Genomic DNA, 17,039 nt, shown 5'->3' with positions numbered 1-17,039 from the left:
TGTCCCTGTATGCCCAAACCCTTGCATGTGTCCACCTGTCACATCCGTGTCCCTCTGTGTCGCGTGTCTGCGGCCACCCCCTTGTGTCCCTCCATGACCATCCTGTCTCCATCCCCTCGTGTCACTGCCCCTTTAAGTCCACCCCATCGCCTCCGTGTCCACCCTGTCACATCCGTGTCCCTCCGTGTCCCCCGTGTCCCCCTGTGTCCCCCCTCCCATGCCCACCCCTTCATGTCCGTGCCCACCCTTTCTTGTCCGTGTCCCTCCGTGCCCAGCGCCTCGCGTCCGTGTCCACCCTGCCACATGTCCGCCCCTCTATCCCTCGTGTCCGCGCCCACCCCCTCGTGTCCCCCGCGACCACCGTGGCCGTGTCCCCTCGTGTCACTGCCCCTTTAACTCACCCCCTCGTGTCCCTGACCCCCGTGTGCCCCCTCCCTCGATGCCCACCCCCCTCGTGTCCTCGCCCCTCCATGCCCACCCCCCTCGTGTCCTCGCCCCTCCGTGCCCACCCCCTCGCGTGCATCCCCCGTATCCGTGCCCACTCCTCGCCCCCGCGTCCACCCCCTCGGCTCCGCGTCCACCCTGCCCCATCCGCGCCCACCCCCGTGCCCTCTGTGCCCACCCCGTGGTGCCCGTGACCCTCCTCGCCCACTCCCCGCGCCCCCCGTGTCCGCAGCCCCCTCCCCTCCGCCGCCCCGCTCCCTCCCTCCTCGGCGCGGTCCCCACCGCCTCCCCCCGCCGCCATCGCCCCTTTAAGCGCGGCGCGCGGCGCGGGGGGGGTGGTGGCGGCGCTGCCGGAACAGCCGCGCGGGGGGGGCGCGGCGGTTTCAAGCTCCCCCTCGGGCGCGCGGCCGCAGCCGGCGGGGCCGGGCCGGGCCGGGCCGGGATGGCGGCGGGGGCGGCGGGGGCGGCGGGGGCCGCGCGGGGCCGGGCCCGGGGCCGCTGACAGCCGCCGCCGCGCCATGTACGCCAAGGGCAAGGGCTCCGGCGTGCCCTCGGACGGCCAGGCCCGCGAGAAGTGAGTGCGGCGCCGGGCGGCGGCGGGGGACGGCCGGGGCGCGGAAGTTTTTGCCGGGGCGGGCGCCGGGGGAGCGGGGACGGAGCGGGAAGGGAGAGGGGGGAGAGATCGGGAAAAGCGGGGGGAGATCGGGGGGCGGGCGGACCCCCCGGCCCCGCCCCGCCGGGGAGCACCGGCAGCCGCGGGGCAGCGGGAGCTGGCGGGGGTCAGCCGGGCACCGGGAGCCGGGATGAGCCCCCCGGTCCGCGGCATCCCCCGGGCACCGGGAGTCGGGATGATCCCCCCGATCCGTAGCATCCCCCGGGGCACCGGGAGTCGGGATGATCCCCCCCGGTCCGTGCTATCCCCCGGGGCACCGGGAGCTGCGGGGGCACCGGGAGCACGGATGATTCCCCCGATCCGTAGCATCCCCCGGGGCACCGGTAACCGGGATGCTCCCCCCCCGGTCCGTGGCTTCCCCGGGCATCGGGACCCGGGATGATCCCCCTCGATCCGTGACATCCCCCGAGGCACCGGGAGCTGCGATGTGCCGGGGTCCGTGGCATCCCCCGGGGCACCGGGAGTCGCGATCACGCCGGGGCTAACGGGAGCCGGGATGCGCCCCCCGGGTATTGCCACATCTTGGGGCACCGGGAGCTGCGGGAGCACCGGGACCCGGGATGATCTCCCCGGTGTGCGGCATCCCCGGGGGCGCCGGCAGCCGGGATGCCGCTTCCCCGACCGTGCCATCCCCCGGGGCACCGGGACCCGGGCTGATCCCCGCGCTCCGTGCCATCCGCCAGGGCACCGCGAGCGCCCCGAGGCTGCCGTGAGCCGGGCTGTGCCCCCCGGGCTCTGCCATCCTCCGGGGCACCGGGAGCCGGGGCGATCCCCGCGGCCGTTGCCATTCCCCGGGCCACCGTGACCCGCGATGGCACCGGGGCTCCCGTGAGCCGCGATGTGCCCGGTCCGCAGCATCCCTGAGGGCACCGGGAGCCCTCCCCGGCCGTGCCATCCCCGGGGGCAGCGGGGACCGGAATGGCACCGGAGCTCCTGAAGCTCCGCGGCCGCTGCCACCGCCGGTCCCCGGGCCCGTGACCCGCCGTTCCCGGCTCTCCCTGTCCTGCCGTGTCCCCGTCCCCGAGGCCACCGCGGCCCCCGGGGCACCTGCGGGGGGCGAGGGCTGCACCCACCGCGCTGCCCCCGGCGCTGCGACCCCCGTGGGGACCCCGCGGGTCCCGTTCCGGCTCCCGGGGGTGGGGACGGAGCCCCGGGGTTCCGTGAGTGCCAGCGGGGACACGCGTGGTGGCACTCGTCCCCGAGCCACATCCTGTGTGGGTTGTGTCACCTGTCCTGGAGCCACCCCAGCGGTGCTGCCGTGCGGTGACACCGGTGGGAGTCACTCGGTGCCACCGCTGGGGTCCCTGCCGGGGAGGGGACATCGAACCTCCTTCGTTAATCTGCGCTAATTGAGCGGGGGGGGCTCCGTCCTGGCTGTTGCCCGTGTCCCTCCTCGGGGTGTGTTGGGTGGCGGTGTCGCCGTGGGGGTGGCAGGTCCCTGACGCTGTCGCTGTCCCCGTCCTGTCCCCCCAGGCTGGCGCTCTACGTCTACGAGTACCTGCTGCACGTGGGGGCCCAGAAATCCGCCCAGACCTTCTTGTCGGAGGTAAGGGGGGAGGGCAGCACCCCCGGACCCCCCAAACCGACCAACGGGGGGTCCCGGAGCCCCTCCCATCCCTGGTGGGGGTCCCGACCCCCCCCTGCTGACCCCCCCCGTGCCCCTCTCTGCAGATCCGATGGGAGAAGAACATCACGCTGGGGGAGCCCCCCGGCTTCCTGCACTCCTGGTGGTGGTGAGTGGGGTCTGGGGGGGTTGGGAAGGGGGGGAACCCCCCCATTCCCACGGCAGAGAGGCTGGGAGGGGGTCTGGGAGCTGCCCCCCCCCCTCGTTCTGCCACCACATCACCTCGTACCCCATAAACCTGTCCCTCTGCTTTTCCCATCAGCGATTTGGGGGCCCCCCCACCTTTCCCTCCCACCCCGGCCCCCCCGCCCGGCTCCTCCAGATGGATCCAATTTGGCACCAGGAGCGGAGCTGGGGGGGCTCCGGGCCCCGGGGCTGGACCCCCGCCCTGGGGGGGCCCCAGCAGAGCCCCCCGAGGAGGGTGTGGGGATGTGGGGGGCGCCCCGCGGGTGGACATCCCTTCTGGGGATGGGGTGGGGGGCTCAGGGGTGGGCAGTGAACGATCCCTTGGTGATTTGGGGAGGGGGGGCTCACCTGGCACCCGGCCAGCGCCCCCCAAACCTGGGGAGGCACCCCAGGAACAGACGGGGCCCCGTGTGCTGTCCCACAGCCGGGGCGGGGGGCGCGGGCAGGGGACCCCCCCCGGCGGCCCGGGATGCTGCAGCCTGATGTAAAGTCCCAGGAATTTGGGCTCCGGCCGTAGCGACCGTTTCCAGGGAAAACAGGCGGGGAAAGCAGCGCCGGAGCCGGGAGGCCCCCGCCCGCCCGGGGGGGGACACGGCCGCGGCCCCCCCGCCCCATCGAGGACACCGCTGTCACCGTGGGGGCTCGCTGGGGGGGTGTAAATTGGGGGGGGGTCCTCACCCGCTACCCCCCATCCCAACCCAACCCCCTCTGGTTTTCCCAGCGTTTTCTGGGATCTGTACTGCGCCGCTCCGGACCGCCGGGAGACCTGCGAGCATTCCAGCGAGGCCAAAGCCTTCCATGACTACGTGAGTGCCTCGGCAGGGAGGGCTCCGTGTCCCGCTGACCCCTCCGTGTCCCGCTGACCCCCCCCCGCCGCCGGGACCCCCTCCCCGTCCCCCCCACCGGGGCTCCCGCGCTGCCGGCCCCGCAGCTCCGGGTGACCTATTTCACGGGGCGGCGGCGAGGGGGGGTTAATCCCTGGGGGCCTGGCTCAGTGCCCCCCCCCGGGGACCCCGGCGTGCCCTGGAGTGCCCATCCCCCACTGTCACCCCCTCCCCAGGGACAGGGACCCCCCCCATTCCACCCAGTCCCACGGCACGGGCGCGGTGCCAGGCTCTGGCTGTCCCCCCCTCCCCTCCTGGGGGTCAGTGCAGGGCTGGGGCTCAGTGGGACCCCCCCACACTGAGGGGACCCCCCCAGAACAGCTCTGCTCCTTGCCAGGGCCAGCTCTGGTGGTTTGATCAGCGGCACAGAGTCAGCAGCCCCCGGTGCTCCCGGTGCTCCCGGTGTTCCCGGTGCTCCCGGTGTTCCCGGTGTTCCCGGTTCTCCCGGTGTCCCTGTGCTGCTCCTGCCAGGACTGCAGCCACGGGGGGGGCACGGGGGGGGCGCTGGGGCTGCGGGGGCACCGTGCCCTGGCGTGGGGAGTGGTCCCCAAGGTGCTGCAGGATGCACAGTGCTGTGGGATGCAGGATGGTGCAGGGTCCATGTCCCCACAGGATGCTGTGGGATGCAGGATGGTGCTGTGGGATGCAGGAGGATGCTGTGGGGTGCTGTGGGATGCAGGAGGATGCTGTGGGATGCAGGAGGATGCTGTGGGATGCTGTGGGATGCAGGAGGATGCTGTGGGATGCAGGATGGTGCAGGGTCCACGGCCCCACAGGATGCAGGATTCTGTGGGATCCACAGGGCTGTGGGATTCTGTGAGATGCTGTGGAGCCCACGGTGCTGTGGGATGCCACGGGATGCAGGAGGCCATGGGATGATGGAGGGTGCTCTGGGGTGATGTGGGATGATGTAGGATGTTGTAGGATGCTGTGGGGTTCTGCAGGATGCTGTGGGATGCTGTAGGGTGCTGTAGGATGTTGTAGGATGCTGTAGGGTGTTGTAGGATGCTATAGAGTGTTGTGGGGTGCTGTAGGGTTCTGCAGGATGCTGTAGGGTGCTGTAGGGTGCTGTAGGGTGCTGTAGGGTGCTGTAGGGTGCTGTAGGATGCTGTAGGGTGCTGTAGGGTGTTGTAGGATGCTGTAGGATGCTGTAGGATGCTGTAGGGTGCTGTAGGGTGCTGTAGGGTGCTGTAGGGTGCTGTAGGATGCTGTAGGGTGCTGTAGGGTGTTGTAGGATGCTGTAGGGTGTTGTAGGATGATGTGGGGTTCTGCAGGATGCTGTGGCATCCCCAGTCCCACAGGCTGTGGGGTGCTGTCCCTGCAGGATGCCCCCGTGGGGCGCAGGGTGCTGGGGAGGGGTCCCTGTCCCCTGGGGGGACACCCACGGTACCACAGTGGGGGGGCACTCTGTGGGCTGCAGGACCCTCGGTGCCCCGTGGGTTCAGGACCCTGCAGGGCCCCCAGGAATGCCCTGACCCCCGGGGGGGGGTCCCGGGGGTCCCTGCGAGGCTGTGCCGGCGCCGCGGGGGCTGCAGCGGGACCCCCCCGCCCCCCGCCCGCCGCCCCCGGCCCGGCGCTGAGCTGAGCTGATTTCCATGCTGGAATTAATGAGGCTGCCGGTGCGGTGACGGTGACGCCGGGGACATGGCGCGGGTCAGGCCACGTTGCCATGGCGCTGCAGCCTGGCAGAGCCGGGCAGAGCCGGGGGGGAGCCCCACGGGCCCCCCCGCACCCGCCGGGGTGCCCCACGCAGCCCTGGCCCCGTCCCAGTGCCCAGCCGGGCTGAACTGGGGGGTCCCAGCGTGGAGCTGGGGTCCCCTCGTGTTCCCACCCCCGCCACCACCACCCAGGCATTTTGGGACCCCCAGGAGCATCCTGGTGACCCCCTGAAATTGGGGGGGGTCCATCCTGTGCACAGCACCTGGTGGTGGGCATTGGCAGCAGCTGCCCCACAGCGGGGTCTGGGGTCCCTCTGGGGCTGAGCAGCCCCCAAACCGCCCCCCACGTGTGTCCCCCCCCTCCAATTTTCTTCCTCCTGACCTTGAGCCCGCGGGAGGAGCCGCGGCTCCCCAACCTGTTGCCATGGCAACCCTGCTTTGCATCACCGAGTGATGGGGTGGGGGGGACGGGGGGGCCCCCATTCGGTCCCTGCTCTGAGGGGACAGCCCTGTCACCCTCCAGGGGCTGCAGCTGGGGGACAGCAGCGGCCCCTGTCGCTGTGTCTGGGGGTCTTGGGGGTCCCCAAGAGGGGGCACAGCCTGGGACCCCCGTGGGGCAGAGACCCCCGTGGGGCAGAGACCCCCTCTGGGTGTCGCCGGGCTCCCGTTGTCACCAACCCTGGGTGTCACCCGTGTCCCCTGTGCCGCGGGGTGTCCCCATGTCCATCCCTGTCCCCAAAGCCCCCCCCCATCACCCCCTCGCGGGACCCCCATGGCTGCCCCCTTGGGGGGGGGCGCAGGGCCCCCCGGCCGGCTGGAGGGGGCAGCGCGGGGTCCCCCCCTTCTCCTTCCTCCTCGCCTCCAAATTGAAACCAGTTGTGGCGCCGGGGCCGAGCCGGAAAAGCGGCGCATTCCTTCCCTCGACGGCTCCCCCCGGACGGCCCGGCCCGCGCCCCCCGCCCGCGCCCCCCGCCCCGGGGCTGCCCCCGCTCGGGCCGCCGGGGCAGCGGGGGGGCCCCGAGCTCGGTGCTGGAGGTGTTGGGGACCCCCCCCCCAGCCCCGCTCTGAGCTCTGTCTGTCTGTCTGTCCCCGCAGAGCGCGGCGGCAGCGCCCAGCCCGGTGATGGGGAACCTGCCCCCCGGGGATGGCATGGCCGGGGGTCCCGTGCCCCCCGCCTTCTTCCAGGTACCGAGCCCCGCCTGTCCCGGGCGCTGAGCGCCGTGTCTGTCTGTCCTGGGCGTCTTTTGGGGAGGGGGGCTTACACCCCCACCGTGGCACAGCCTCCCAGCGTGTCCCCACAGCCCCCCGTGGGGTCACAGCCCCCTCCTGGGGTCACAGCCCCCTCCCAGAGGTCACAGCATCCCCCCCAGACCCCTCCCAGGGGTCAGAGCCCTCCCAGGGGTCACAGCCCCCCCCCAGACCCCTCCTAGGGGTCAGAGCCCCCCCCCAGCCCCCTCCCAGGGGTCAGAGCCCCCGCCCAGACCCCTCCCAGGGGTCAGAGCCCCCTCCCAGGGGTAAGAGCATCCTCCCCGAGCCCCCTCCCAGGGCTCACAGCCCCCCCTGGGGTCACAGCCCCCTCCCAAGGCTCAGAGCCCCCCCCCAGCCCCCTCCCAGGGGTCAGAGCCCCCCCCCAGACCCCTCCTAGGGGTCAGAGCCCCCCCCCAGACCCCTCCCAGGGGTCAGAGCCCCCCCCCCCCAGCCCCCTCCCGGGGTCACAGCCCCCCCCGCCCCGGGGTCACAGCCCTCCCCATGGGCTCACAGCCCCCTCCCAGGGGTCACAGCAGCCCCCCCAGACCCCCGGCCCCCCCCAGGACCCCCTTAGGGTGACACCGACCCCCCCAGCCCCGGCTGACCCCCCCAAACCCCCTCCCCTCTCTCTCTCCCACAGCCTTTCATGTCCCCCCGCTACCCCGGCGGCCCCCGGCCCCCGCTCCGGATGCCCAACCAGGTGAGGCGGTCGCTGCCGGGAGCCCCCTCCCCAAAAAAGGGGTGCAGCCCCCCCTCCCCAGCACCCTGACCTGCTGTTTGCCCCCCCCTCCCCACTCTCTGCAGCCCCCCGTGGGTGTTCCTGGCTCCCAGCCGCTGCTGCCCAACGCCATGGACCCGGCTGCCCGGGCACAGGGTGAGTCTGGGGTCCCTGAGCCCCCCCCCCACCAGAGCCCGGGGTTTGGGGGTTCAGGGGGTTCGGGGGGGCTCTGGGGGTCTCACGCCTCCCCCTCCCCCTCCCCCTCCCCTGTTTGTGCAGGGCATCCCGGCATGGGGGGCCCGATGCAGCGCATGAACCCCCCCCGAGGCATGGCCGGCATGGGGCCGCAGGTACGGGGGGGGTACTGGGGGTACTGGGGGTACTGGGGGTACTGGGAGAATGGAGATACTGGGTGAATGGGGGTACTGGGATAGGGGGGTACTGGGGGTACTGGGATACTGGGGGTACTGGGGGTACTGGGGGTATTGGGAGAATGGGGGTACTGGGATACTGGGGGCACTGGGATAATGGGGGTACTGGGAGAATGGGGGGTACTAGGTGAATGGGGGTACTGGGAGAATGGGATAGGGGGTACTGGGAGAATGGGGGTACTGGCATAATGGGGGTACTGGGATAATGGGGGTACTGGGGGTACTGGGAGAATGGGGGTACTGGGAGAATGGGATAGGGGGTACTGGGATAGGGAGGTACTGGGATAATGGGGGGTACTGGGATAGGGGGGTACTGGGATGGGGGGTACTGGGATGGGGGGTACTGGGATAGTGGGGGGTACTGGGATAATGGGGGCACTGGGATAATGGGACCATGGGATAGGGAGTACTGGGATGGGGGGTACTGGGATACTGGGGGTACTGGGATACTGGAGGTACTGGGATGGGGGGTACTGGGATAATGGGGGGTACTGGGATAGTGGGATAATGGGATTAGGGGGGTACTGGGATTATGGGATAGGGGGTACTGGGATAGCAGGGGTACTGGGATAATGAGATCATGGGATCATGGGATAGGGGGTACTGGGATTAGGGGGGGTACTGGGATAGGGGGGTACTGGGTACTGGGATAATGGGATAATAGGGTACTGGGGTAATGGGATTATGGGATAGGGGGGTACTGGGATAGGGGGTACTGGGATAGGGGGGTACTGGGATAATGGGATAGGGGGGTACTGGGAACTGGGATAATGGGATAACAGGGTACTGGGGTAATGGGATTATGGGATAGGGGGGTACTGGGATAGGGGGGTACTGGGATAATGGGATAGGGGGGTACTGGGATAGTGGGTACTGGGAGAGGGCAGGGTCAGGTGGAAGCGGTTACAGGGACAGGGTGACAAGGATATGGGGGTGGGAACATTGGGACAGGAATGGGGGTACAGGGATAAAGGGATGGGCACGGGAATTCAGGGATGGGGACAGGGAAACAGGAATAGGGACAGGGGTGGGGTAACAGGGACAGGGAAAGAGGGCTGGGGGCAGGGAATGGGGATATAGGGACGGGGATGGGAATTTGGGGATGGGGGTAACAGGGACAGGGAATGGGGATGGGAATTTGGGGATGGGGTAACAGGGACAGGGAATGGGATATAGGGACAGGGATGGGAATTCGGGGATGGGGATAACAGGGACAGGGAATGGGGACAGGGAATGGGGATGGGAATTTGGGGATGGGGGTAACAGGGACAGGGAATGGGGATATAGGGATGGGAATTTGGGGATGGGGGTAACGGGGACAGGGAATGGGGTTATAGGGACAGGGATGGGAATTTGGGGATGGGGGTAACAGGGACAGGGAATGGGGATATAGAGACAGGGATGGGAATTCGGGGATGGGGATAACAGGGACAGGGAATGGGGACAGGGAATGGGGATGGGAATTTGGGGATGGGGGTAACAGGGACAGGGAATGGGGATGGGAATTTGGGGATGGGGCTAACAGGGACAGGGAATGGGATATAGGGACAGGGATGGGAATTCGGGGATGGGGGTAACGGGGACAGGGAATGGGGATGGGAATTCGGGGATGGGGGTAACGGGGACAGGGAATGGGGATGGGAATTTGGGGATGGGGATAACAGGGACAGGGAATGGGATCTAGGGACGGGGCTGGATGGCCTTTGGGGACAGGGATGGAGGTCACAGCAGGGATGGGGACAGCGCTGGGGGTGTCCCAGCCCCGCTGACCCCCCTGTCCCGGCAGAGCTACGGCAGCGGGATGCGCCCCCCCCCCAGCTCGCTGGCCGGCCCCGGGATGCCCACCATGAACATGTAAGACCCCCCCCCATAGCCCCCCCTCCCCCAGGACCCCCAGGACCCCCCCTGACTGTCCCCATTGCCTCCCCAGGGGTCCCGGTGGCCGCGGGCCCTGGCCCAACCCCAACGCCAACTCCGTAAGTTTGGGGATTTTGGGGAGGGGGCGTGGGGGGGTCCTATGGGGGTGCTGCCCCCGTGTCCCCCCCCACCCCGTGCTGAGCCCCCCTTTGTCCCCCCCAGATTGCCTATCCTCCTCATCCCCTGGGAATTACGTGGTGAGTATTGGGGGGCGCTGTTGGGGATGGGGAGGGGGCTGCAGTGACCCTGTGACCCCCCCACAGCCCCCCACAAACCCAAACCCACCCCCCCCTTTTGTCCTTTTCCCTTCCAGGGCCCTCCTGGGGGTGGTGGCCCCCCCGGCACCCCCATCCTGCCCAGCCCCGGAGGTGAGCCAGGGGATTTGGGGGTGGGGGTGGGGTTTGGGGGGCTGGGAGTGGGGTTTGGGGGGGTGGGAGTGGGGTTTGGGGGTGTCAGTGGGGTTTGGGGGTGTGGGAGTGGGATCTGGGGGTGTGGGAGTGGGATTTGGGGGTATATATGGGATTTTTGGATGTCTGAGTAGGATTGGGTGTGTGACTGTGATTTGGGGGGTGTGATTGTGATTTGGGGGAGTGTAAATGGGATTGGGGAGTGTGAGTGGGATCTGGGGGTATAAATGGGATTTTTGGGTGTGTGACTGGGATTTGGGGGCGTGGGAGTGGGGTTTGGGGGTGTGGGAGTGGTGTTTAGGGGTGTGTGAGTCGGATCTGGGGGTGTGATTGTGATTTGGGGGTGTGAGTGGGATCTGGGGGTATAAATGGGATTTTTTGGTGTGTGATGTGTTTTGGGGGTGTGAGTGGGATCTGGGGGTGTGAGTGGGATCTGGGGGTCCCACACTCACCCCCCCCGGTGTGGGGTCCCCCCCAGACTCCACCAACTCCAGTGAGAACATGTACACCATGATGAACCCCATCGGAGCCGCGGGGAGCCGGCCCAACGTGAGCCCGGGGAGGGACACAGGGGACAGGGGAGGGGACAGGGGACACAGGGGACAGGGGAGGGGGCTCAGGGGATGGGGGACAGGGCTTGGGGGACAGGGGAGAGGGACGGGGCAGGGCATGGGGAATGGGGGACGGGGGAGGGGGGAGAGGGGACAGGGAAGAGGGGACAAGGCTCAGGGGACAGGGGATGGGGGACAGGGACAGGGGACAGGTGACAGGGGATGGGGGGACACGGCTCGGGGGACAGGGACAGGGGACAGGGCACAGGGGACAGGGCACAGGGGATGGGGCACAGGGGATGGGGGACAGGGACAGGGACAGGGCTGGGGGGACAGGACTCGGGGGTCAGGGACGGGGGACAGGGCTCGGGGGACAGGGGACAGGGCTCGGGATGGGGGACAGGGGAGAGGGGACAGGGGATGGGGGAGAGGGGATGGGGGACAGGGGACAGGGCTAGGGGACAGGGCACAGGGCTGGGGGCACAGGGGACAGGGGGACAGGGCTGGGGGGACAGGGGACAGGGCTGGGGGCACAGGGGACAGGGGACAGGGCTGGGGGACAGGGCTGGGGGCACAGGGGACAGGGGACAGGGTTCGGGGGACAGGGGAACAGGGCACGGGACAGGGCTGGGGGGACAGGGCACAGGGGACAGGGCCAGGGCACAGGGGACAGGGACAGGGCACAGGGGACAGGGCACAGGGCTGGGGGGACAGGGGACAGGGCCAGGGCACAGGGGACAGGGATGGGGGGACAGGGGATGGGGGACAGGGATAGGGGACAGGGACAGGGGACAGGGCTGGGGGGACAGGGACAGGGAACACGGCTCAGGGGACAGGGGGAACAGGGCACAGGGGACAGGCACAGGGGACATTGCTCGGCCCCCGGCCTGCTCAGCCCCCCTTTCCTTGCAGTTCCCCATGGGGCCCGGAGCCGAGGGGCCCCTGGGCGGGATGAGCGCCATGGAGCCGCACCACATGAACGGGTCCCTCGGTGGGTGACAGCCCTGGGGACAGCAGGGACACCCCCCCAGCACCCCAAAATCCCCAACCCTGCGGGGCAGGAGCTGCCCCGGGGCCGGGCGGGCTCGTGCAGCAGGAGGGGCACGGGCTGAGGGGACGGGAGCGGGCGTGGGACACGGGACACACACAGGGATTTGGGGACATGGACATGGTTTGGGGACACGGGACACACGGGGATTTGGGGACACACACAGGGATTTGGGGACATGTACAGGGTTTGGGGACACACACAGATTTGGGGACATGGACATGGTTTGGGGACACGGGACACACGGGGATTTGGGGACATCGACCTGGGGACAGGCACGGGGCTGGGGACACGGGACACACGGGGATTTGGGGACATGGACATGGTTTGGGACACACACACAGATTTGGGGACACAAACAGGGATTTGGGGACACACACACAGGTTTGGGGACACACACACAGATTTGGGGACACAAACAGGGATTTGGGGACACACACAGATTTGGGGACACAGACGCAGACTGAAGGGACACACAGGGGTTTGGGGACAGGCATAGATTTGGGGACACACACACAGATTTGGGGACACACACAGGGATTTGGGGACATGTACAGGGTTTGGGGACACACACAGATTTAGGGACACACACAGATTTGGGGACATGGACATGGTTTGGGGACACACACAGGGATTGGGGACACACACAGGGATTTGGGGACATGGCTGGACTGGGGGACACGCACAGTTTGGGGACATGTACATGGATTTGGGGACACACACAGATTTAGGGACACACAGATTTGGGGACACACACACAGATTTGGGGACACAGACAGGGATCTGGGGACACACACAGAGATTTGGGGACACAGATTTAGGACACACACACAGATCTGGGGACACACACAGAGACAGATTTGGGGACACACACAGGGATTTGGGGACACACACACACAGTTTGGGGACACACACAGATTTGGGGACACACACACAGACCTGGACACACAGGGATTTGGGGACACACACACAGATTTGGGGACACACAAATAGCGATTTGGGGACACACCCACACAGATTTGGGGACACACACACGGATTTGGGGACACACACACACAGGGATTTGGGGACACAGATTTGGGGACACACAGATTTGGGGACACAGATTTGGGGACACACACAGATTTGGGGACACACCCACAGGGATTTGGGGACACACACACAGACAGATTTGGGGACACAGTGGATGGGGGGTCACTAACACCCCGCTGTCGTCCCGCCAGGCTCCGGGGACATGGACGGGCTGCCAAAGGTGAGCTGGGCCCCCCGGGACCCCCGGGGCTGGGACCCCCTTATTGGGTGCCCCGTGTTGGGGGCCCGCTCTTTATTGGGGTCCCACTGTGCTGGGAGCCCCACGTGCACTGGGAGCCCCCCAAATGCACTGGGACCCCATTTTTGGGACTCCCCCATATCCTGGGATCCCCCCGTTTGTTGGGACCCCATTTATTGCCCCCCACCATGGACTGGGACCCCACTGATTGGGGGGAATGTGCTGGGGAGCCTGGGGTCTCTCATTTGCTGGGACCCCGTTTATTGGGGTTCCCCCATGTGCTGGCACCACCCCATTTATTGGGGACCCCATTCATTTGGATCCCATTTATTATTTATTTGGGACTCCATTTATTTGGGACTCCATTTATTATTTATTTGGGACTCCATTTATTTGGGACCCCATTTATTGGGGACCCCATTTATTGGGGACCCCATTTATTTGGGACTCCATTTATTGGGGACCCCATTTATTGGGGACCCCATTCATTTGGGACTCCATTTATTTGGGATCCCATTTATTGGGAACCCCATTTATTGGGGATCCCATTCATTTGGGACCCCATTTATTTGGGATCCCATTTATTGGGGACCCCATTTATTTGAGACTCCATTCATTTGGGACTCCATTTATTTGATACTCCATTTATTATTTATTTGGGACCCCATTTATTTGGGATCCCCCATGTGCTGAGACCCCATTCATTGCCCCCCACCATTTACTGGGACCCCATATTTTTGGGACCCCATTTATTGCCCCCCCCCATTTACTGGGACCCCATTTGCTGGGACCCCATTAATTGCCCCCCCACCATTATTTTGGCACCCCATTGATTTGTGCTCCCATTAACTGCCCCCCACCATTTTTTTGAGACCCCATTAATTCCCCCCCACCATTAATTGCCCCCCACCATTTACTGGGACCCGCATATTTTTGGGACCCCATTTATTGCCCCCCCACCATTTACTGGGACCCCATTAATTGCCCCCCACCATATTTTGGCACCCCATTAATTGCCCCCGGACCCTATTTATTGCCCCCCACCACTTTTTCCACCCCACTGATTTCTGCCCCCCATCCCCTGCGACCCCCCGCATTTACCGTCACCCCCCCACCCCCCTCCCCTCCCCCACTAACTCCTCTCCCCCTCCCTCCCTCCAGAGCTCCCCCAGTAATTTGGGGGCCCTGAGCAACCCCCCCGGCACCCCTCGGGACGACGCCGAGCTGAGCAGCAATTTCCTAAACCCCTTCCAAAGCGACAGCGTAAGGGACCCGGCGGGGACCCCCGCGGACCCCCGGGGGGGACGGCGGCGCGGGCGGGGGGCCCGGGGGGGTCGCGGCGGCCGGGGACGGGGGGGGGTCAGCGAGCAAACCGCACTGGCGACCCCCCCCCCAAATTGTGACGGCGGCGACAGAGGGGGGGTCGCGCTGGCCGAGCGAGGTGTGAGAGAGGGGGGGGGCGGCGTGCGCGCCCCCCGGGCCCCCCCCCGCGCCCCCCCGGCCCCGCCGGTAACGCCGCGGTGTCTCCGCTCTCTCTATAGTACTCGCCCAGCATGACAATGAGCGTGTGAGCCCCGCGCCGAGGCCGCCGACAGCCAGACGCCCTCACCCACCACCGAAAAAAATACAAAAAAACCAAAAAAAACAAAAAAAAAAAATACGAAACAAAAAAAAAAAAATTCATTAATTTTAATGATCAGCCCCTCCCCCACCGCCCGGCCCCGCCACGCCCAAATCCCCACCCCCACCTCACACACGACCCCCCCATTTCAGCACCCCCTCCTCCTCCGTCTCCGTCTCCGTTCCGCCCCTTCCCTCTTTTTTATTTTTATTTTTTTTTTTAATTTTTTAGGGTTTTTTTTTGGGATTTTTTGGGGGGTTTTTATTTCCAAACGAACACTAAAAAAAAAAAAAAAAAAAAAGCGCGGGAGGGAAAAAAAAAATAACGATGATTAGAAATAAGTCACGTGACTTATTTGCCGCCCCCTCCCCTCTCCAGCACTGGGACGCCCCCTCCCCTTTTTTCCAGCACTGGGAGCTCCTCCTCCAGCCCTGCCCCCACCCCCTGAACTGGGGGTGCTCCCAGCGCTGGGGACCCCCCCAAACTGCTGGGACCCCCTTTACTGCCCCCCCCCCCCAGCACTGGGGACCCCCCCCAAACTGCTGGGACCCCAATTAGTGCCCCCCCCCCCAGCACTGGGGACCCCCCCCCCCATTCCCAGCCGCAGCCCCCCCTCCCCAGGGCAGGGTCGGTGCTGGGGGGGTCCGGGGGGGTTTTTGGGGTGTTCTGCCCTCCCTCGTGGGGTGCCCCCCCCCAGCCTGGGGAGGGGGATTTTTTTGGGGGGGGGCTCCGTGGCGTTGTGCCCCCCCCACACCCCTCTCCCGAATTTGGGGTATCTGGGGGGGCTCCCCTGAGCTGTGCCCCCCCCCCCGAGTTCTGGGGGGGCAGAACCAGCCCAGCCCCCCCAGTGTGGGTGCAGACCCCCCCCCCCCCCCCCCCAAACCCGGGCTGTGGGGGGGGGGTCCAGGCCGTGCCCCTCCCCCCCCCCCCAGTGCAGAGCAGCCCCCCCAGCCCCCCCAGCCCCGTCTGCGTGCTCAGCCAGCACTGTGACCCCCGGCCCCCCCCGAGCACCAGACCGGGGCCCCCCCCCGACCCCCGGACCCCCCCAGGGACCACTTTAATATGAAGGAATTTTTATTTTTCTTTTTTTTTTTTTTTTGGTGTGGTTTGGATTTTTTTTTTTTATTATTTTATTTTATTTTTTTTTTCCCTGATTTTTTTCCCTCTTTTATAACAGAAAGGACCTCAAACCCCCCCTCCCCCCACCCTCGAGACCCCCCCAAAATGCCGCTGCACACCCAGACCCCCCCTCCCCTGTACAGCCCCTCACCCCTCGTGTGCCCCTCCCCCTCCCCAAGTGGGGGCAGCCCCCAGCCCCCATTGGGGTGACCCCCCCCCCAAATAGGCGTAGTCTGTTCTGTTTAGGGACCCCCCCTCATTTCATCCAGATCCCCCCTCCCCCCCCATTGCTTATCAAAACAAAGTGGGGGAGCCCCCCCCCCAAAAAAAACAAAAAAAAAAAGAAAAAAATATAAAAAGAGCAAAAAAAAAAAAAAGAAAATAAAAAAAGCCCTAAAATGACAAAAAAAAAAAAATCCACGACCCCCCCCCCAAACACCCCCCCCCCCCCGTGCATCAATAAATGTAATTTGATTTTTTTTCAGAAGGCGGCGATGTCTGGGTCTCACTGGGGGTGGGGGGGGACCCCAAAACCACCTGAGGGGACCCCAAAACCACCCGGAGGGGAAGGAGGTGAGGGGGACCCCGAGAACCAAAGAAAGGGACCCCAAAACCAGGGGAGGGAACTCACAGAACCGAGTGAGGGACCCCAAAACCGGGTGAGGTTCCAAGGAACCACCAGGGGGACCCCAAAGACCAGATGACACCCCAGAACCAAGTGAGGGACCCCAAAACCGGGTGAGGTTCCAAGGAGGACCCCAAGAACCAAATGAGAGACCCCAAAACCAAGTGAGGGACCCTGAAATCAGCTGAGGTTCCAAGGAGGAGCCCAAAGACCAGATGAGACCCCAAAGAACCAAATGAGGCACCCCAAAACCCAAATAAGGGACCCCAAAACCAGCTGAGGTTCCAAGGAGGACCCCAAATAACAAATGAGACCCCAAGAACCAAGTGAGGGACCCCCAAAACCAAATAAAGGGACCCCAAAACCAGCTGAGGTTCCAAGGAAGACCCCAAATACCAGATGAGACCCCAAGGACCAAATAAAGGGACCTCAAAACCCAAATAAGGGACCCCAAAACCAGCTGAGGTTCCAAGGACGACCCCAAATACCAGCTGAGACCCCAAGGACCAAATAAAGGGACCTCAAAACCCAAATGAGGGACCCCAAAACCACCTGAGGTTCCAAGGAGGACCCCAAGAACCAAATGAGGGACCCCAAAACCAAATAAAGGGACCC

The 17,039-nt window shown here is 65.8% G+C and overlaps 1 protein-coding gene across 2 annotated transcripts; it reads left to right on the top strand.

Moving 5' to 3' along the window:
- The first annotated feature begins 903 nt into the window (after window positions 1-903).
- Window positions 904-15,710, top strand: SSBP4 (single stranded DNA binding protein 4). Of its 2 annotated transcripts, XM_084221245.1 has the most exons (16): window positions 904-1,018; window positions 2,591-2,663; window positions 2,789-2,850; window positions 3,649-3,733; window positions 6,565-6,654; window positions 7,358-7,417; window positions 7,522-7,591; window positions 7,715-7,785; window positions 9,653-9,720; window positions 9,797-9,842; window positions 10,097-10,151; window positions 10,669-10,739; window positions 11,654-11,732; window positions 13,013-13,041; window positions 14,221-14,322; window positions 14,601-15,708. In XM_084221245.1, the coding sequence occupies exons 1-16, from the start codon at window positions 963-965 to the stop codon at window positions 14,628-14,630; spliced, it is 1,047 nt and encodes a 348-aa protein (XP_084077371.1). In that variant the 5' UTR covers window positions 904-962; the 3' UTR covers window positions 14,631-15,708. The 2 variants fall into 2 exon arrangements, with proteins under 2 accessions (XP_084077371.1, XP_084077372.1); XM_084221246.1 differs by lacking the exon at window positions 14,221-14,322 and having other exon boundaries at window positions 14,601-15,710.
- Window positions 15,711-17,039: the final 1,329 nt, after the last annotated feature.

The sequence above is a fragment of the Fringilla coelebs genome, assembly GCF_963513975.1.
Source record: "Fringilla coelebs genome assembly, chromosome: 24".
NCBI classification, from domain to species: Eukaryota; Metazoa; Chordata; class Aves; order Passeriformes; family Fringillidae; genus Fringilla; species Fringilla coelebs.
Note: the sequence above shows the minus strand (reverse complement) of the source record. Positions and strands in the feature narration are given on the sequence as shown.

Excerpts from the sequence above, each read along its gene's own strand:
- SSBP4 (XM_084221245.1), top strand. The coding sequence starts at position 963 with ATGTACGCCAAGGGCAAGGGCTCCGGCGTGCCCTCGGACGGCCAGGCC. Across the intron at positions 7,786-9,652 it reads TGGCCGGCATGGGGCCGCAG|AGCTACGGCAGCGGGATGCG; the intron begins GTACGGGGGGGG and ends CTGTCCCGGCAG. Across the intron at positions 13,042-14,220 it reads ACATGGACGGGCTGCCAAAG|AGCTCCCCCAGTAATTTGGG; the intron begins GTGAGCTGGGCC and ends CCCTCCCTCCAG.